The 22223-nt window shown below is 37.7% G+C and overlaps 1 protein-coding gene across 3 annotated transcripts in view; it reads left to right on the top strand.

The window, feature by feature from the left end:
- The window catches only part of myom3 (myomesin 3), an 84639-nt gene that overhangs the window by 34846 nt on the left and 27570 nt on the right, over window positions 1–22223 (top strand). For all 3 annotated transcript variants that reach the window (XM_028471589.1, XM_028471588.1, XM_028471590.1), the window contains 7 exons: window positions 78–212; window positions 293–454; window positions 4362–4503; window positions 7943–8142; window positions 14264–14317; window positions 15467–15594; window positions 21509–21692. In XM_028471589.1, coding sequence (XP_028327390.1) covers window positions 78–212; window positions 293–454; window positions 4362–4503; window positions 7943–8142; window positions 14264–14317; window positions 15467–15594; window positions 21509–21692 — 1005 coding nt within the window. The remainder of the gene's footprint in view (window positions 1–77; window positions 213–292; window positions 455–4361; window positions 4504–7942; window positions 8143–14263; window positions 14318–15466; window positions 15595–21508; window positions 21693–22223) is intronic.

The raw sequence follows: 22223 nt of genomic DNA, 5'->3' as shown, positions 1-22223 counted from the left end.
TCTAGATCCACTGTCTTAGACTGTAAAATGCTGCCAGTTAAACAACTACAAGCTTCATCTTTCCTTTATTTTGCAAGTTCTGCATCCAGACGCCCATTTTGACTTGTCCTTCCCTACAACCTGGGTAAAAGAGGGCACCAGTCTCACACTACAGTGCAGCTTTACCTCCACACTGCTGCCCTTTCAGCAGGATGTCCTTTGGTTCAGAGATGGTGAGCACAAAGAAAACACATGCACCATGCTTTGGAAATTAAATCCATATCTGTCATATTTTGATTAATTCTTCAAATAGGTGTGCAACTGAAGCAGTCTGAGAAGGTGGACATTATAACGTGTGAAAGCAGTTCCACCATGACTTTACATGCTGCACACAAGGAGCACGAAGGAGTCTATACAGCCCGGCTCAAGACTTGGGATGGAACACAGGACCACAGTGCTTTTGTGTATGTAACGGGTAAGGACCGCCACCTTTAAAACATTAATTTTCATGAGGGGAATGCTTATTAAAGCAAAAAAGGTCTTGGGTTCAAACCCTGAGGTGTACACTTGGGTTCTTCCACTGTGTGTAGTTTTTCACATACTATTGGTTTTCTCCCACCATCCAAAAGCATGTGTGTTAGGATACTTGAAAGCCTTGAGATGTTAGCTGAAGCTAGACACGAGCAGAACCCTGCAACCCTGAACAGGAATAACGTGATTATTTATTTTAAAAACAAAAAAAAACTGAACATGTACTGTATTTTAATACACATTGTCAAATATAAAGGGAGAATAACTTAAACTATTTTTAAAACCCACTATGCTGTTGGATAAAAGTCTTCTTAACTCCAAATGAGTTGATGAGTTGAAAGCAAAACCAAGATTAGACAATGTAGAGAAGGAAGATTTACTTTACCACACCATGCTATGTGAAAGCGGTATGCTAACCTTCCTCCTTCTGCACTAGGGGCTCAATACACACTATGCATGGTGCAATGTCAGAACGAGCCTGAAAACATGGCCCACCCATTAATGAGCCTGTTAGGGTTCTTTATTTATTTATATATATATATATATATATATATATATATATATATGTCTTTTGAGAAAAATCTCCGTTTTCACTATAACAAGCGGGCCAATCATGGGCCAACAAATGTAGTGTTGATCGATTGATTTTTGTCCAACTCTTGACATTTTAGTCAAAGTATTTAAATTTGATGTATTTTGTTGTTACAATGTAATAGTGGCTGCCCTCTATGGGTTGAAACCTGGCTATTACAATTACATTTAATTAATGGTTCAGAATAGTGGTTTGTGATGTTTTGGTGGATTCCTATGTCGCGAAGCAGCACTGTTGGCCCCAACAAAATCCTCATTATTTTGTTACTCTTTAAAAAGTAACTAACCTCCCTGGTTTTTGCTGACATGCCACTAGGGGGAAATTCAAAAAATGTCTTGATTATGGGCGGAGCTCCTGGAGCAAATAAGACACGCCCAGTCTATACTATCAAATCTCCAAATGTATACTAACTAGCTACTCAATACTCACTGTACTTCTCTATTCACAATTATCTCAGTCCAACCTACTCACCACAGATTGCAGAGTCCACAAGTGCCAGTTCTTAAAGAAGGGGCGGAGCCAACAGTAATGCACGACAGTCCAATGACATCACAGAATATTGATCTCAGCCAATAGCAAAATAAAATTGTAATAGTCGGGTTTCAACACGTAAAGGGCAGTCACTCTTACACTTTACACCAAAAAAAATGCTAAATTAAAATGCATTGACTAAAATGTTGAGCGCTGCACCAGGATCAATCAACAGCACTAATTGATACCCAAATACATTTGATTTCAGCCAAAACAAATGTATTTGTTCAGTTAACATATCAGAACACAGGCTAGTGTACACTGTGGGAAAGTCAATTCCAGAACTCAAATACAGAGAAACAATCAGACACAAGATCCATACTGCAGTTACTTAATAGTACCTGAAGAAAACCAGCACATGCTTTGTGAGAACACGTAAACTCAAATAGACTTGGATCTGGCTCAGATCGATGCAATACCACTACTTTCTATAGTAGAGGTACAGTCAGCATTCTGTTCTTTATCTGGGAGTCTAGCAGTTGTTAAAATAATCACACACAAATGCACATTTTTTCTGAAAAGTAGCTGTTGTCTTGGCAACTACTGATGGAACCTTTAATACACATCAAAATATGTTATCAATGTGTTCTGTCACTCACTGAATCACATCGACCAATTCTAACATTTCGCCCTGAGTGAAATGTTGCTTTTACTGTTTAGAAAAAAACTTGCTGATTTATCTGAGATGATGAAACCTTTGCATGTGCAAGTGTTTACATGGGTGGAGTCACCATCTAGAGCTGAAATAACAGTGTTTTGACCAAAGCCTCCCCCCCTTCAAACACTATTTGTATTCACCTGATTTTGGTTCCTTTTTCATTTCCTGTCAACAACCCACGATGATTCATACAGAGAAAATTACACCATCAATCAAAGTGCTCTAGTGAAGGGCTTGTTAACTTCGTCATATATGTTTCTCAGCTTTTTCTGTTTTTTTGTGTTTTTTGATACATTGTTTGCAGCAAAAATGCAGCATTCGTATGACTCGACAAATATATGAAAATCAGGCTGCCCTGCAAGGGAGATTATAATGTTTGTATCAAATGGTTGATATGAATGATTTATGTGTGTAAGCTTGCCTTAACTGCTAGTAAAGCTGTGAAATACACTCTGAATTATTCATTATTGGGGTGCGCGCACACACTCACACACACACAGAAACACAAACATGGGCACAGCTAGTAAATCACTCTGAAAAAGTTTGTTTTCTCATAAAGGAGCTTGTTCCTTACCAAAGCTGGAGGTTCTAATTACTGAATCGTAGAGCTTTGCTGTGTGTGTGCATTTCTACATTCATAACTTTCCCAACTATACAGCTGAGAAAGAATCATAGCAGAAATTAAATAAATGTTTCAATAGGCTGATAATAAACACAAGGAAGAAGAGAGAGAGGATGCAAATTTAAACTTTCAAAAAATACTCTGAAGAGAAAATTGAGATCTGCCAGGGAAGTGAGATTTTGCCATGTCGGAATATCACCTGTATATGTTGCAGAGTAACCAATAAGGTGACAAAACCTTAGCAATTTGAATATTCAATTTTATGGTGATTGTGTTAAAATACTCGTGGCCTCGAGACCACTCTTGGTCTTGTCTCGGATTTTGGCTTTGCAGGACTTGGGATTTTCTGTCAAGACGGGTTGAGACCAGCACTGATCTGCTATTCTTTGAGGTCTTTAATGTGATAACAAAGAAAAGCACTTGGAACTGTTCCTGATTAACTACTGATGTATTTTGACTTAAAAACTTTAGCATTGGCTTACTGATTGTGCTTCATCCTTTTGAATCTTTTCCAGTGCCTTATGTGTCATACAGCTGCAAAAACTCAGCAATCAGTCCATCTTATTTCTAGTCAGAAATACATCTGAACACTATAGGGGGGAAGGGAATAGGGACGAGAGACTCAAGGTCAGAAACGGAAAGGTTGGGGAAGAGTTGATTATTTTAAAGTGAGAGTGAGATGAGAAGTTGTAGTTGTGCATATTGTGTTGTGAAATCAAGCCAGTCTGGTGACAAGTGTGAAGCTTGGGTATAATGGTGGTGGCTGTGGACAGAGGGAAGGAGTGAGTGGTAATACCTAAAAAAGGTATTTGGGATCAACGTGTTTAAGGTTAAGACCAGTACGAGTTGTATCCCACAGCCCAAGTTATGCCAGTGCATCGTAGACCAATGTATGTGCAAGATATGTGTATGTGCTAATACAAACCCAATACAATTTAACTGTTCAACCTTGTCATTGTTTTTAGAATTGATTTTTAAGTACTTGGTCTTGGTCTTGACTTGATCTCATTTCCCGAAAGTCTTGGTCTTGCATTCTGGTCTCGGGCAAATCTTGATTTCCAATCGTGTGGTCTTGAGTAAAATGCCATGATTAAGAATTAATAACAATTTCCTTTAAACCAGGTTAGCTACAGTTAGGTCTCTACTGTACAATTATTTTCTTTAAGAACAAAAGCTGTCAGTTTTGTCCTCACTCAGTCCTCGTGGGCCACAGTCGTTCATGTGAGGAAATGAGGAGAGCTTTAAAACCTCAAAGACTGAGGCTCTCCAGAACCTTGTTTTGACACCTCTGCACCATAGAAACTATACACTTTTCAAAAAAGGGTTCAGCTTATAGCAAAGTATTTGTGTTGACTTCTTTAAGCAGGTTTCTATCCGTCTGTACTTGTTTGTCCTCTGACTCTCTGTATGAGACTCATGGCCTTCGTTTTGCTCCTCTGCTCTTTTAGATGCGTCCGCAGCCGTTCTCGGAGGTCCAGCGTCTCCTTTGGCTGTGCAGGTAACCGATATCAACAAGGACTACGTGTTCCTCTCTTGGCAGCCGCCCAGTGCAGATGGAGCTTCACTTGTTGAGGGTTATTATGTGGAGAGGTGAGAGTAAATCCCATCCACACGCCACTGATGTTCAGCATTTTAAACATGTAATCTCATTTGCACAAATCGAATCCAACAAACTTGGGTAAAAGATTGCTAATCTCACAGCATTTAAAAAGTTCTTGTTGTGGCTTGTTTAGTTTATGAGTAACTTCTGTAGGAAACCTCGACAGATGCTATTACAGATGCATGCAATTAATCAAGGCTCATGTTGGCTTTTAACAGAAGAATAATTCTATCAACAGTGAGAATGCAAAGTCTCATAATTGGCTAAACATTAGTCACTTGGATCACTTGCATTACTCTAAATCAGGGGTGTCAAACTCACTTTAGTTCAGGGGCCAAACACGGAGCAGTTTGATCTGTAGTGGGTCACAAATTTTATGCAGGAAAATGAGTAATTTCAACATTATTGTGCCCAAGTTTTTAAGAAACCGTCATAGATTTCCTAGATTTTGGCCAATTTCTATTTAAGGGAAATATTATATAATAATTTGAGGAAAATTGAAGGATTTTGGAAGAATTTAGAGGTTTTTTTTTTTTTTTTTTTTAACAGTTTGGCTGCTAACAAAATGGCTGCAATCATGCGATATAAGCACTGAGAGTGTTGAGTTTCATTTACACAATAATTATGTTTTCTCTCTAACTTTTACTTTCTCCTGCGGGCTGAATTGGATGCTCCAAAGGGCTGGAATTGGCCCCCAGGCCATGAGTTTGACACATACTCTAAATGGAACCAAACAAAAGAGAATCTACCCAATAACATACAAAGTTCTTTCATAATCAATCTCAACCATGTCCCCTTACTAGTGTTAGGTAACATAAACATGATATTCTATAAAACCAGGTTTTATTAAATTAAGGGAATCTTGGGTTAAAGAAAATCAAGTTCCTGGTTTAGGTTTTCCAATATAATTTTTTCAATTTTGATATATCGATATTGCAGCCTTGTGTATCGGCCAATACTGATAATTATTTTTAAAAAAAAAATCATCAGCTAATAATAATAATTTCCCCCGGGATCATTACAGCATTTCTGATACTGATATTGACCCGATACAGTATTGGCACAAATGATACATACTTTCATTACTTATTTTGTAGTGTGGAATGTTAGAAAAAGGCTTGATCAAGTGGTTTTATTTTGAAAATAATAGTCAGCAACAATAGGCATGAAAAAAACTGACCCATTTATTATGACCCAATGGGTTCTCCAATTGAATAAAATAAATAAAATGGAAGACCCTGAAAGATGACTTCAATAAATCCAATAAAAACAATGTATATTATATTTTAGATCATGGATGCAGGCCGATATAATCCGAATACTCTTAGTTTCTGGTGCATGTTGCATTCAACTTAATGTCTGTCTCGTTGAAAAATAACAAAGATTAGCCTTGAATAATTGGATACTGAGACACATCTATCAAATAATGCAGAATTACCCAACCTCTATTTAATTCGAAGGTGCAAGACTGCACTTTACTGCAGAAATTTGCATCAGAGGGCATCAAGAATCCTCTCAAAAACCAAAAAGTTTAAAGAAAAAGTCAGCCCATACATAGGCTACAGTGAGAAGAAAGCTCGAAGATGTTCTGCAGTTCACCTCGACTGAGGTCAACAAGGAGATGAAGAACTGTAAACAAACAACAGAACCTAGCGAGTGTGGCTGGTGTGGCCAGAGCAGGATGCTTCCAGGTCAGAGCAAAGAAACAAGGAATATAACAAGTGAAACAGTCAATATACAGAAAAAGGAACACACAAAGTTTATGCCTTTAAGGGAGACAAACAAGTGCAAGCAAAGTAAAAGAATTTGGGCAATCAATGTCCTTTATAATTTCCTTTAGAGACTTTTATAGGAAATGTAATCACAACAAGAAAAGTATTGATGGAAAGACTTTGGACTCAAACAAAGAAGTCTAATTGATTCAAAGCTCATAAGGAGACTTAATTCCACAACACAGCCACTTCAGGACGAGCCTGTTGAACCTTGTCTTGCTTGGTGTGCTGCTGTGGAAATCCAATTGTTTATTGTAATCGGGCAGAGTTCACAGGAGATGAATGATGTACATGGTAATTATCAGCTCAAGATGTTCTGTTAACAGCACAGTCAAAAACTCCCCAGGGACAACAGATGCCACACCTATCAGCGAATCTAATCCATCAGGATCCCCATGTAGAGGAATGGAGATAAACTGTGCTCGCATTCATGCATTTCATCTTCATTTGTGTACGTGTGTGTAGCTTTGTGTTATGGGCATTGCAGAGCAGGAATGCTCCTTACTTCTATCGTGATTGATCAACACCAACATCTGCTGCAATGACCAGTATTTTATGTTCTAAAGCCATTTCCTATCTCCCTTCTTTGTGTAGATTGGTTATTATTACTTTATGGTAATACAATTCAAACGCTCTTGTGCCTTTTATTGTCCCCACATTCATTTATAGCTTCAATTTCCTGAAAAACAGTTGTCTGAATAAATGAAACCTTAACATATAAAAACTTGCTGGAATTATTACGTGGAAGTCAAAGAAACATCAAAGCAATCAACAGACACCTCTGAAGAAAACTGACAGTTGACAGTAGAAACACGTCAGGAGATCAAAGTCAATATCCTGACAAGCAGTTGTCTGAATAAATGAAACCTTGACATATTATCCGGAAAGAACTTGCTGGAATTATTATGTGGAAATCAAGGAAACATCAAAGCAATCAGCAGACACCTCTGAGGAAAACTGGCAGTTGACGGTCGAAACATTTCAGGAGATCAAAGACAATATCCTGACAACCAGTTGTCTGAATAAATGAAACCTTAACATATTATCCTAAAAAAAACTTGCTGGAATTATTACGCAGAAGTCCAGGAAAAATCAAAGCAATCAGCAGACACCTCTGAAGAAAACTGCAGTTGACCATAGAAACATGTCAGGAGATCAAAGTAAATATCCTGACAAGCAGTTGTCTGAATAAATGAAACCGTAACAAATCCTAAAAGAACGTGCTGGAATTATTATGCGGAAATCAAGGAAACATCAAAGCAATCAGCAGACACCTCTGAGGAAAACTGGCAGTTGACATGCAAAACATTTTTCAGTTTATTTTTCAATATTATAGATTTATTATATAGATTAGTATTTGGTCCTTTAAAAGTGTCTTCTAGGAAAAGTGCAGCCCTCTGGGAAAAGTAGTTGCAGACCCCCAGTTTCCTAACAACTTCTTTTTAACTTGAAACCTGCAGAATTTTTATCTTTATTTACTACTCCAAGTGGCGACGTGTTGTCAAGAACAAAGCGAACAAATCAAGGCTTTGCACTGTGTTGCTGTGAGAATTATTTAAAATTGGTTTTGTACATTTTTAGTTTGCTGCTTATTTGTGCAGATTCATAAATATATAATTGAATTATATTGTTTGTGTATTTTTTCTTTTTTTCTCAGATGTGTTGTTGGTCAGTGCGAGTGGGTTCGATGCAACAAGGACATGCAGAAATTGTGCCACTTTCCCGTGTTTGGGTTGAAGGCAGGCGTCCTGTACCAGTTTAGAGTCTGTGCTGTAAATAAAGCCGGTGTCGGACGTCCATCCAAAGCCACGGAGCCCATTCTCACCGCAGACCCCCTGGAACCCAGCAGGACCATGGGTAATAAAAACAGTAAATATAGACATATGAGAATTATCAAAAGGTCTCCCACAGCTGCGAGGATGCCATTGAGGGACGGATTTAATGATAAATCAATGCTCGAGGTTTCAGGTTGGTTCATTAAGTGTGTAACGACAGAAGGTTGACACCCAGTAGACTTAGTGTTAGCTTCATTAAGCTAGAACCCAGAGGTTTGCCTTTTTAGATTTAAACAGTGCAACTGACAATAATGGATGGAGTGAGATAGCATTTTTTGTAGAAGTTTGCTGGTAATTTATTTAAGGAACAAATAAAAGCTCACCGACATCACTGGGATGAACCAGATGTTGTTTGTGAGCCTCGGGTGCAGCAGTCGATGTTTGAAATGTAAAGAAAAACATCCAGGAATAAACACTTAGTCAAGCACAGCATTAAATACTTTTTTTTTCTCTTTTGCATCAAATTACAAGTGATTCAGTCCTCGATGGGAATAGAATAATTTGGTTAACTTGGTTAATTTTTTTTTTTTTTTTTCCAGCAATACCCATATGTACTATGAACCTAAGAACAATGTGTCCACAAAGTTCAGATTATGATGTAGTATTCTGACTAAGGAAATATTCATCTTAGAAAATTAACAGTACGAATCTACAATCAGTCAACATCACCATCGTTAAAACACGGCATTTTCCTAAAATAAATGAATTTCATATGTTATGGTTTAATTTATTTTTCAGGAAATTTACTTTAATCACCTGACGTGTTTCGACTATCAGCTGCCAGTCTTCTTCAGAGGCGTCTGCTGATCGCTTTGACTTTCCTTGACTTCCGCTTAATAATTCCAGTATTCCATTCCATTTTGACGATAGAAATTGTCAAAATGATTTGCACATTTTAACTAGCTTTAGGTGAAATGTAACTGATTTTGTTAATTGGGTGTATAATGTCAAATTGATCGAAGGCCTATGAATCAATCATATCTAAATCAAATCGCGGCAAACTTTTAATATCACCAAATATTGTACCGTTGTCCAAAAAACCAATGTTATATCGTATCTTGGAGAAATTGCTGATTTACACCTATTCTGGTCTTTTCGGGAAATAATTGTGCAGATTTGTCTAGAAGCATGAAATTTTGCACACGTGGTTTTTTCTAAATTTGGTCGTCATATTAGACAATTAAAGATGGCCGTCACCCAAAAATAGATTTTGCTGTTACTAGCAAACAAAAGATCACGTCATTAGAATTAAAAACACTTATCTCATTTAGGTCATTTAGGTTAGAGAGGGACCGGAGAGGGTCCCATTCCTCTTTCAAACACTCCCTCTATGTCTGCTTACTCCCTTGTGTGTTTGCTCCTGTACTCCTTCTGGCTTTTGTCTTGCAGGTCCGTGGGATCCTCAGTGTGGAGTTACAGAGACTCAGCGGCTCTGTCTCCACCCTTTTCTCTGCACACACCCAACACAGCATAACGTGGATGGCTGTTCATCATAGGAATGGGATCCACACAAGGTTCCTGCTGCTTAACAGAAGGTTTTCCTTGCCGCCATGATGAATTCATGTTGGGTGTGGGATACATATGTATGTGTATATACGTATATATGCATATGTGTGTATCCATAAAATGAAGAGTCCGTCCTTAAGACTGCTCTACTGTAAAGTGCCTTGAGATACCATTGGTTATGATTTGGCGCTATACAAATAAAGATTGATTGATTGATTGATTGATCTAAGGTTTTGGACAGCACATACATGATATTATTAATACATTGTTCATTTGACTGATTATTTTTTGCCTTTTTGGTTCTATAGTGTTTATTTTGTAGTTATTCACCTGATTTGATACATCAATTAGGGATATCTTGATCTTGGATGTCAGGCTTCTTTGTTGTAAAAAAGACATTTTTGGTCATAAATGTTCAATGTTAAATATTCACAGGTGGCTATATTAGATTTTCCAATATGGTGATGGCAGTGAAGGTTTGTCAAATAGGCATCATATTTAGAATCCCTGAGGTCCAAAACATTAGAAAAGAGTTTATTTTATTAATTTTATTATGTGATTTTTATTTATTTATTTATTGTTTTTTTGAGCTACCGTTTGCAAATAATTCTTTTTTTTTTGTCCATTTTTTCAAGTTCTTTTTGACACTTTTATCCAATTTTTGTCCTTTCTTTAATTTGTTTTGGCCACTTAACATTCCAATAGGCTAACTTTTAATAAAAAAATAACACTTTTTTCCTTTTTCCTTACATTTTGCCTCTTTTTGTTCCATATTTTTGCCCTTTTTCATTATTGTTTGCCACATTTTGCCCATTTAAGCTATCCTTTGCCATTACATAACACCTGGTTCTTCTTTATTTGCCCATTTTTTTTTACCCCACTTGACTGTTTTTGGACCAATTTTAGGCAATTTTCTTTTTTTTGCCACTTTTGGACCATTTTTGTCCACCTGTTAACATATTTGCTTCCACTCGCTCGTCAAATCCCCTAATTTTGTGAACTCTGAAACAGTGCCGTGCCTAATGTTCCATGCGGGTAACGACATCATAGGTAGAAACTCCAAACTAAACCAAAGTGGCTGGGCGTTGATCAGTCATGGCACGACTAAGAACATATGATTATGTTCAATGTAACGTAAATAAATAAAAAAAATAATCGCACAAAATAATAATTTGATAAGCAACGTTTGGGTGTAGAAATGTAAGTAAGTAGTTTATTTATAAAGCGCTTTTTGCAGATAAAATCACAGTGCTGTACAGAGTTGTGGTAAAAGTACAAGTGCAACACAATAGAATAATAAAACAAGAGTGCATAAATATCATAAGAACAGCAACATTAAAGGATAAATAAAAATTAAAATCCAGTAACTAAAAGCTTTACTGTAAAGTGTAGTCTTCAGCAGTTGAGCTCCCTGAGAGACTGGTGCAGGTTATTCCAGAGTCTGGCAGCTACAGCCTGGAACGCCAGGTCTCCTCTGGTTTTAAATTTAGTTTTTGGGGTCTTTAGGAGACCCTGACCTGAAGACCGAAGGCATCGCCCTGATGAGTAGGGGCACAACAAGTCCGAGATATATTTAGGGGCCTGACCATGTAATGCTCGGAACGTGAGAACTAATATTTTATATTCTATGCGAAACTTAACTGGAAACCAGTGCAGAGTAGCAAGAATGGGGGTGATGTGGGATGTTCTAGAAGCACCAGTTAAAAGTCTGGCAGCAGCGTTCTGAACGATCTGGAGTCTGTTTAGGGTCGACTTATTAAAACAAGTAAAAACAGAATTACAGTAGTCAATACGAGATGATATAAATGCGTGTATGACCAGATCCAGATCTGATTTTGATAATAGATGCCTCACTTTAGAGATATTTCTCAGGTGGTAAAAACAGTTTTTAGTCAGTTGACGACAATGTCCCTCCAAAGACATGGACTGATCAAAAACAACCCCAAGGTTTCTGAGGCTGGTTTTAACAGATGAGCCCAGATCACCAAGAGAGTTTTTAATTAGAGGGATGTTTTTATCAGGAGCAATGGTCAGAGTTTCTGTTTTGTTTGAATTTATCTGGAGATAATTTGATGACAACCAGTTTTTGATACAGGATATACAATCTAAGATCTCGGATAAAAAGTGAAACTCTGAGTCATTAAAGGAGCAGTACAACTGGATATCGTCAGCATAAAAATGATAAGACACATTTTTAAAACCACGATCAACCGACCAAGAGGCATCAGATACAATAAAAACAAAACAGGCCCCAGAACAGAGCCCTGGGCTACTCCACATGACAGGTTGGACATATGTAATATATTTATTTCTTTTAAAGAAGTACAATTACTTATTTAGAAATGTACTAAAATGTGCAGGTACCCATAAAAGCAACTCAATAACAGTATTGTGAGTACTTGTAATAAACTACTTTCACCTCTGGTTATGTAAAATCATCACTCTTTTACATGTAGAATCGATTCCAGTGAGGAGTAGCGTTATATTAGCAACTTTTTTTTTCACCCGCCTGAGTTGTCGTATAACAAATGTATCTCTCGACGACAAGGAAAAGCAGATGTTGTGTTTAGATCTCAGCCAGTGGGTGTCTTTCTGTCACGGCTTCCTAATGACATCATCAAGCAGAAAACCTTCTTTTTTTATTATTATTGCTTCCTACTTCTGGAATCTCTCTGTGAAATGCTGCGGTTGAATGGGATAGATGATAGTCCATGGTGTGTGTGTGTGTGTCTGTCGGTGTTTAACAGGGTGGACAGATGGACTATGGTCAGACGCTGTGGATCATTAAACACAGATGAAGGACAGGCAGAAGGTTGAGCGGCCCCGGGCCTGTCCTCCATCCTTCTACGATTCTCTCTTTTTACTGTGTGTGTGTGTGTGTGTGTGTGTGTGTGTGTGTGTGTGTGTGTGTGTGTGTGTGTGTGTGTGTGTGTGTGTGTGTGTGTGTGTGTGTGTGTGTGTGTGTGTGTGTGTGTGTGTGTGTGTGTGTGTGTGTGTGTGTGTGTGTGTGTGTGTGTGTGTGTGTGTGTGTGTGTGTGTGTGTGTGTGTGTGTGTGTGTGTGTGTGTCACCAGAAGCTGTTGGTTCAACATTAACACTGATGGTGTCATCATTAGCTCTCCTATGACTTTATTACAGTGATGTCATCCCTTTGTGTGTGTCACAGAGAACACACACACGGATTATTATTCTTAAAAAACACCAGATTTAAAACAACTCCCAGATCTCATCCGACTAATAAACTGTCCAAGTTTTATATAAAGCAAACAAATGTTCACTTCCAACTCTGAGAGAGAGAGACAGAGATATTATATTTTTAAAAGGAAAAACTACATTTTAAGATACACATGTCAGAACAATAGTGAAAAAGATGAGTATTACAATAGCAAGGATAAAAATATTGAAATAAAATAAAGCACCAACATGAACCAGTTTAAAAAGCTTTTTAAATCATATATGCAGTAGTTGCTCTTCTTTCTTATACGTACTAAGGTCAGCAATTTTTAATAAAAGGTATATATTGTGATAGAGAATATTATACTGAACAGTTTGTATCTATAAAACTTTAAAATGCATATTGAATGTTTATTGTAAAACTAGTATCATGCATTTCCTAATTATTATTATTTTTTTAAATATTATCTAGAGCAGTGGTTCTCAACTGGTTGGTCGGGACCCAAAAGTGTATCGCAGACAGCTGGTCAACAATCAATGAATACTTAATGTATCTCGTGTTGGACTTCTCTTTTATTTTGAAGGAAACATTTTCTTTTGACAGGCATGCTGTGTAAAGCATGTTGCACAAGAAAATATATAGATTTGTTTTTAAAAAACATCTATTTTTGAAAACATAAATTTGGTTGGTTGAATTCTTAAAAAAGTGGATTGCGACTTAATGATCGTGGGAAAATGTGGGTCCCAGGGTGAAACCAGTTGAGAACCCCTGATCTAGAGCAGTGGTTCCCAAACCTTTTTGGTTCAAGTACCCCTTTTTTCTTATTTCATTATCCAAGTACCCCCTTTGTCCCACTACAAAAACAACTGTAGAGTATTTAGAGCAGTGATTCCCAACCATTTTTGGATCGTGACCCCATTTTGATATCAAGAATTTTTGGCGACCCCCAGAATTTGTTTTTGATCATGTTTGAGCTCAAATAAAACATTTTTTTACTGCATTTTAATTGAACTAGATTTATATTTCACAAAGTGAAAGTATAGAAATGCAGTTTTTTAAGATTTCCTAAAAGAATAATAATTCAAAAATCTTTGAATTTTTCTGAAATTTCATATGACCACACATGGGGTCCCAACCGCAAAGGTTGAAAAACACTGATTTATTGGCTTCTGAATAGATTTATTTCCATAGTTTTAATCTTTTTCAGTCATCTCGCCCCTGAGGTGGTACCCACTGACACTTTATTTAAGTACCCCCTGTAGTGCCATCTCGTATGCCAAGGGGTACACGTACCCCTGTTTTGGAAACACTGATCTAGAGAGCCTTGTTTTGTTGGGGTAGGTGTGTATAACGTACACCCTTTAGACCGATTAGTTAGATAAATGAGTGTTCTGTTTTTTTTTTTTTTGTTTTCTGAAGACTGACAAAATAAAATTCAAAATTCATATTGTGTTTCCTCTCAGTGGTGAAGATGAACAGAGGAGGAACCGTCACCATTACCAAAGATGAAGTGGAAGGTAACATGGATTTCTTTTTATTTTTTAGTTCATCATTTTGTGTTTTTTAAAAACCATTTCATGTTTGATTTCGTCTACTTTTCAAACCGACCGCCCACCCTCTGGCTTCTGGCTTAATGTGAGTTCATATTATATTTAACAATGAGCTGCAGTGATTGTAATCAGAGGCAATGAGCATTTGCTCCATTTACAAAAGAGAGGAAAAAAAGAATGAACGTTCCCTGGTGGTCTTCTGGTAAATGCACATAATGGCCTCGGGGAGTGTGAATGGCCGTAAAGAGAAATGATAACCTTGGCAATAGAAGTCACAAATGGAGAAATAGAGAAAGGAAAATGTTTTTTTTTTTTCTTTTTCAGAATGGAGACTGAAAATAAATGTAAGATAAAGGACATAAAGAGATTCTTGCAACATGAAACAGCGCACAAAGCATTAAGATTGGACAGTTAACTGATGAATTAAATTAGCTTTTTTATTTGTTTTTAAAGTCTGGTTTTATTGTCAATAATATTGCATGTTTAAAAAAAATAAGGGTTTTACATCTGACTTCCATCCACCACAAACAGGTCAAATTAGATTATTAACTTCAACTAATAACCAAGCAAAGCAGATTGTGTCGCATTATTAGAAGTGCAAACGTCTTGTCCATGCTGTTTCATTTATGTAAACTTTCATCAATAATTTGGTCGGCAGCACTAATGGTCGCATGTTAGAAATTAAACAAACGCTTTTCTTTACACGTCTGTTTGAGATCATCGCTATTTGTCGTGTTGAGACGCATAGCACGTTGTTAAACATGAGATGTGAGCAGGGTTAGGGTTAATTATCAATTGAATCACGTAATTGATTGTTAATTACAATTTCGACATAATTGTAGTTGAATAAATATGTTGCTGTTGTAATCGTAATTGGATTGTAATTGAGTTAAAATATTTGACATTAATTGTAATAGGCATAGAAAGTTTTTTGTCATTCTGTCTCTGAGAAAGTGGTGACTGATCACCTGAGCTCACGCTGCAGAGGCAACTCTACGTCTAATAAGAGAACATGTACTTTAGCTTGTGTTTCAGCGTTTTTGGGGCTTTGCATTCATTCTCTCCGACCTTCAAACTTATGTCTGCGTTCTTGTGTTTGCTGACCTTTTCCTTCAGGTGAAGTCAAAGTGCCTTATCCTCCCACAAACGTCCACGCCTGTGAGGTGAGCGACACCTATGTAGTGCTGAGCTGGGACGAGCCTGAACCCAGAGGCCGGGAGCCGCTCAGCTTCTACGTGGAGCGGGTCAGTCTCATTAATGCACTGGAAGAGAGTTTTTAACTGTTGCAGCAGTTTGCTAACCTTGCCTGTAAGATGGATTCTCCTGGTGTTCACAAGCACCAGAATCCATCTTGTGCTGTTCCCGCCTTTGCCTTTCGATACTGAACCAAACCGATTAGAACCAATCATGGGGCAGTGTTGTGGTTTAGGGCGGGATATCCGTGTTTGATGAAGGCAGAAGCGCTGAAGCAAAACTGGTGCATGCGCAGTCGCGGGGAGAGGAACTAGCTGGGCTACCACTATTAGCATAGCTTCGAATCAAAATAAAAAGATTTCGACGCAGGAGGATGGTTTACGTGCCCTTAACTCACTTACCCATGTTGCAAAAGTCACTCAACGACATAATGACCGCAGCATTACTATCCCAAAAGAAAGTTTTCACCAGCCGAGCGTTGTTGTTGTAGCAGTGGATCTGCGGCGCATGCCGATGACGACGTCATCATTTGTTACCGTGTGATCATGCTGAACAGACTCTTTTCTCATTCAGCTTCAAGCATTCTGTTCATGTCCTTCCCTTGTTCCCATAGGATTGAGCGAGACACAGACCCAGATCGATGTGGAGAACTGGAGTTGCAGGGAGGGCTGCACATCAATCTGGTTCTTGCCAGGTTATCAGTTTGCATTAACTAACAGAAAAGTTCAGTCCTAGATGTTTCCTTCTTGTTAGCAGGGTGGAAAACACATCCAGTTCATCAACTTTTGCAGTTGACATTTCTTTATCTTGTTTCGTTCTTGATGCAAGTCACGGAAGACTCCAGGATCTGCTCCAACAGTCAATATTTAATCACAGCCACCAGCATCAACAAGCAGGCTCATAGTGCAGCATGCAACAATCACCATGACTGTTTACTCACACACTTCCTCATTTACCATCTCTGAACGTTTGCCATAGAGTCCAAATGACAGCAGTGTGTGTTTTAACAGTGTTGCAGGGCAACAGCACATAATAAAAGGATTATATAAAGTGTGCTGTAAATCTAAATTAAAAACACAAGCCAGGTAGTTTAGCTTGGTGTTTGTTGTATCTTCTCCTTTGAGGGTCATTGTCAGTGCCCGATCCTTTCATGTACCTGATCCTTTCAGATCCTTTCAAAGCGTTTGGAGTAGACTGCGTCACTTTCTTCACTCGCAATGTTTACGACAGCTCCTGGGACGTGATTTGAATGTAAACCGATCACACGTTTGTTAAATGTCTTAATAGTACGCTTTTAAATACGTGACTGTATTTGTGTTGTTTTTAATTTGTTTGGAAAAGCCATCACAAGACTGCATATACAAAAATGGATCAAAACACAATACACAACATTGAGAATCAAAAACCAAACAAAAAATAAATAAAAAACCTAGATGTTCATTAATTTAGGAAATCTTGGCAGAAGGTTTACAATTATATAGCAGGGTTTCAACCTTGAATAGTAAACAAACTGCCGTAAAATAGGTCGACCGGATGTAGATGTGTTTTGCACATGCATTTAAAGGATCAGTGTCCATAAAAGGATCAGGCACTGACAGTTCTGGTTTTCTATCGCATTCTTGGTGTGGTTTTAGTATGAAAGTGTCTGTACGGTTGCCGTACGGACAACCCCCAGTGCTTATGGTACGGTTGCCGAAGTACAAATACGTAACGGGTTAGGTTTAGGTTATAACCCAATATCGCAACAATTTTTAGGGTTAGGTTTAGGGTAAGGTTCAGTCTTAGTCACGTGACCAAAACTGCCCAAATAAAGGCGCTGTGTACGGATACAATGTCGGTATATTGATACGGCAACCGTACGGATAGCCACTGCCTTTCAGTAAAACTGCAAGAATGCCGACTTTGTTGAAACACAAAAGGTTCATTCTCAAAAAATACAGCATTCTTCTCCAATCAGGCTGAGCAAAGCCTCCAAAAATGTTGGTCACCAACTAAACATGTTCCAGTCTTACTCCATTTGAAACCTAATTCTAATTCTGCCCTAATTCTAATTCTACGTATGTTTAATTGAGCACTCCTCTCAGTCAAAAAAAGAGCTTCTCCACATCTGGAAACTGTGGAGAAGCTCAAGGCTAGGGGCCTTGTTTTTCTGCTATTCTCTGCCTACTGTATATATGGTAAAGATATGTGGGAGGCCCTATTTCTTGATAAACAAGTGATGGTCATAATTCATATAGAACTTTACCCAACCTGTGAAATGTGAAAAACAGATGGACTCTTAAAGTACAGAGAAGTTAAATATATTTGGTTTAATATTTCAGATATTTACGGGGATATGATGATGTTGCCATCAACCACATGAGTGAAAGAAGATAAAGAACGGGAGCTCTATACCCGAGCTGGGATTCAACTTCCTGCAGAGTTAAAGTTCAAATTGTCCTCATTAAAAAAGGCACTCTATAGGACACCGTCAAGCTAAACCGTGGCCGCGAGGGAACGTAGAGCAGGTGGTGTGTGCGAATGTGTTTAAACAGAGCAATACCTGCAACTTGGAATTTTGTACTTGAATGTTTGTGAAGTTTGTGGCCTTCCAATGCACTTTTTCATGTCTTTATTGTTAATTCTATCTCAGTCAGCCATGTTTTGGAGATATTTCTACGTGCTGCATCTGGAACGCTTTCAAGATGGAGATCAGAATTTTTAACTTGGAAATGCTGATTTCTGAGTTGCATTGAACGCAGCATTAGCTGGACCGTTAAAGGCCATATGTGGACTTCCGGGGGAGTGAAATCGCACCTCTAGGTGGCGCAAATATGGTTGAAATTCTATATAGATCCGCTTTAAGTAAATTCACTGGCCCATTTTGCATATCAAAAATGACGCTTGGTTTCACTTGGTGATTAATGCACTTGGTAATATCTGTTTTTGACATATGAAAATGACTTCTCCACTTTCCAATAGTTATTTGTTGTTACCTCTGCCAAGGACACTATATTTTCACCAGTGTATGTTTGTGGGTTTGTTTGACCTTTAGCAGGAAAACATCAGAACTACAAAACAAATTTAGATAAAACTTTAATCAAAGATGAACCTTAAGCCATTGAAGGATACAATAAACTCTGGAGTGAATCTAGATCAGTTTCTCTTCATTGGCAAAATTTCAGAAATTTCTATCTCTGTTCATAAATGACCGATCTCTCTGAAATTTGACTCAATTGTCTGATCAATTGCTTGATTACCCTTCCAAGTTTCTTCAAGATCAGCTCTGGATTCTGTATTTCATTGCAATTTTTTTTAAAAAATGGGGGTGGGTATGCATTTCAACCTATACTGTATTATTAATGGCTATAGAAATGTCTTAAAGTGTGAATGGTCATGGTACCATGTTTAGGATCACTGATCCAGATAACTGCAAGAGAATCTGTTAAAGAGATTTGATCCGCACTTGGCAGAGGTTTGTGCATTGAGTGCTTTTGTTCAAATAATTTTAGTCCAATTATTTCCGCTGCGTGCCAAATCTCACTCAAACCCTCACTCAAACTAATGCCCTTGTGCTTACCAGCGCAGCTTGAGCTCCTCCAAATAAACCAAAATCCATTCAAGCTTGAAAAGACATTGTACAAAACTGTTTGTCTTCCATTGTTTGACACACCTGCTTGTCTTACCAAACTGATTATAAGCCCACAGCAGGGAGTTTCCCAGTGGTGGAAAGCTCAGTGTGAAAAACGAATGAAAAAATCTGCAAGATTTTTTAGTGTGCACTGACCCTTTATTGTTTGTCAAGTCCGTTTCTGAATCTCAGTAGTAATACAGTTTTTTTGGAAATTTTTGTTGTCATTGTGTATGTCTTACTGTGATTTCTGTCTACCTTTGTTAATTTTTTTGTTGATATTTTGTTTTTGTTGTCTTTTGTGTATTTTTGATGTTGGATTGTTTGTTTTCATTGTCATTTTGTGTGTGATGAGTCATTTCTTTACAGTGTTGCTGACATTTTAATTATCTTTCTATCATTTTTTGATTTTTTTTTTTTGTGGTCTTGTGCGTATTTGTGTGTTTTTCATAATGTTGTGGGGTTTTTTTTGTGTATTTTCAGTAATTATATCTGCCCATGTCTTATAATTTTTCTAGAAGAATCTGTGGAAATGTCAGAGTAATATATGCTCCATAGAAGAGGCTTTAAAATATCCAAAAAAAATATGACTTTCATTAAAGATTTACATAAAAAAGAAGACAAACATCAAACTTGTTTATTATATAAATAACCAGTTGCATCCATTCTGCCAAAAGCTGCATATTTCCATGTAATTTAAGTTATAATCACCCACAGTAAGGATGATTAATGCCTCCACATCCCAATCAACACAAGAATAACTGTTGCAATGTGAGTGTAATTACCAGTAGACCCCCAACAACAGTTTTGATTAAGGAGACAAAGGGAAAAAACATCATTACCACACGCGTGACTGTGATGTTAGTTTACCACAGAATTGATCTGCTCATTAAAAGTGAGCTCATCTCAGTGGTGTTTTTAAATGCACTGCATTTCACCATCAAGGATGTGATTTTCTCACTTTGTGTACTGAGTGCCACTCCTGGCTTTATAAAATGGTTAAGATTTTTTATATACGTCTTTTTATTTTCTCTCTACTTTCTGAATTAATATTCGAAGTGTCTTTAATATCTTTTCAGAAGGTGAGTCTATCTGCAAAGGGGTTTCAATCAAGATTTAAACCTCAAATATTACTCCTGAAAAGGATTTATATCACCGTGTGGGATCTGACCCGTGTACTTTGCAACAATAAAAGGCCTCGGCTGTTTAATATCAACCTAGTAACTCAACTGCTTTGAGCTGGAATCATCAGGAAACCGCCACAGGAAATAGATTTTATTGAAGATTTATAAGCTCCAGAGGTAATAAAACTGTCAAAGCTGTCAAAAGCATCAAAAATGACTAAGGTCCGCCTCCTCATTTCAGCTCATAAATTATAGAGAACAGTCATATATCCCTTTTTTTACCCTTGAGTGCTCACTTTATAATCACTTCTATTTTTGACGTCTGCTGCTGCACTGTTGGTTATTTCACTTTTGCCTGAGACTGAGAGACGACAATAACTTCAATGCAGAGCAGATTTGCAATCGAGCAGATACAAATGTAGGGTAGCATTTCTAACCGAACCCTATTTTACTTCAGTTAACGTTGAGGCTGCTGGGATGGCAATTTTTAGTCAGATAAAGATATAGTGTAGGTCTCAATAAATTGAGATCATTTGTTAAAAAAAAGATGTCAAACGTTGAAATTGCCACTCGAAGGTTTGTTCCACTGTTTGTATTTTGCGCATTGCATTGTGGAATGTAGAGTCTCGTAGACTGATGCGTTGTTGCAAGTTCTTTCGTAATTTCTCATCTTTGACCCCAAAAAACTCTTCCAAAGTTGAATTCCCTACACATTTCAAGTGTGTTCAAGGACTGGAAGTTGTGACAAAACAATGGTGTACTTTTTATTTTGTATTTATTACACTGAAAGATCTGAATCCGGACAAAATTAAATGTCTTATGGATGAGGTGGTATCATGGGGAATACTGGGAACAAACTTGAACAAAAATGGTGTCAAGCCAATCACTGTCCTACTTGTCTGGTGAAGAAACTCAAGATATCATGAATGAAGAATGAAGTTAAAACACTTCTATGCATCCGTCTACAGGCCTCCATGTCCCACAGTGCAATGCGCGACACTTTTCCGACAGTCAATAACGCTACATTCACACTGCAGGCAAATGCGACCCAAATTTGTGCTTATATTGTACGTGCCTGCAGGGGTCATGGGTCACCATGGATCATGGAGTTATTGATCTATAAAGCCTACATTATGTCTTTATCTGACAAAAAAAGGAGGTATGCTCTCCAGTAGCTTTATAGAAAACCATTTATCAAATGAAATTAAAGATGAACACCTTTTCATTCAGTCTCTGGCAGGAGGGAGCAGTTGGGAACTGGCCAGTCTGGACATGGAGGTGAACTCTCCCAGGTTCCCAGTGTTTGATTTGGTCAAAGACGAGCAGTACTGCTTCAGAGTGCGCTCCATCAACAAGTTTGGGGTCAGTGAACCCTCGGAGCCCAGTCCACCAATCTCCCTTGGAAAACCACAAAGTAAGACTGTGTGATCTCCTGTTTTTTTTTTTGTTTTTTTTTGTTGGCTGCTTGTAACCTAAGTTTTCTGCAGCTTCACACAGTTGCTGTAGATGTGCAGTTAACATAATTTAAACGGATTAACATCAATATAGACATTATAATATAATTAGGGTTACTGGATTATATAATCAAACATTGAATTTTGTTGTTGATGACAATTTAATACCAAACTGGCATTTTTATCTCAGATAGCAGATGTACGTCACTTAACACTTATCACTATCTGTTCTGTTTTACATGACATTCAGGGACACGCTACAATAAACAGATAAGAACTAGACTATGAGATATGGAGTGCAAACAGGAGCAGTGAAGCGTTTGTTTTCGTGTCCTATCAGGTTTCAGTTCTGCATCTTTTTAGCAAAATGTTGAACCCCACACAAGGGGTGCCACATACAGTGCAATTTGATCTCAAACATGTAAAATAATGTTCTATAAATAAATTGCATTTTAAATTTGTTTATTTTTGCGCAAAGAAGTATTGATGCA

The sequence above is a fragment of the Gouania willdenowi genome, chromosome 16, assembly GCF_900634775.1.
Source record: "Gouania willdenowi chromosome 16, fGouWil2.1, whole genome shotgun sequence".
Lineage (NCBI taxonomy): Eukaryota > Metazoa > Chordata > Actinopteri > Blenniiformes > Gobiesocidae > Gouania > Gouania willdenowi.
This window is presented reverse-complemented; position numbering and strand designations above follow the sequence as displayed.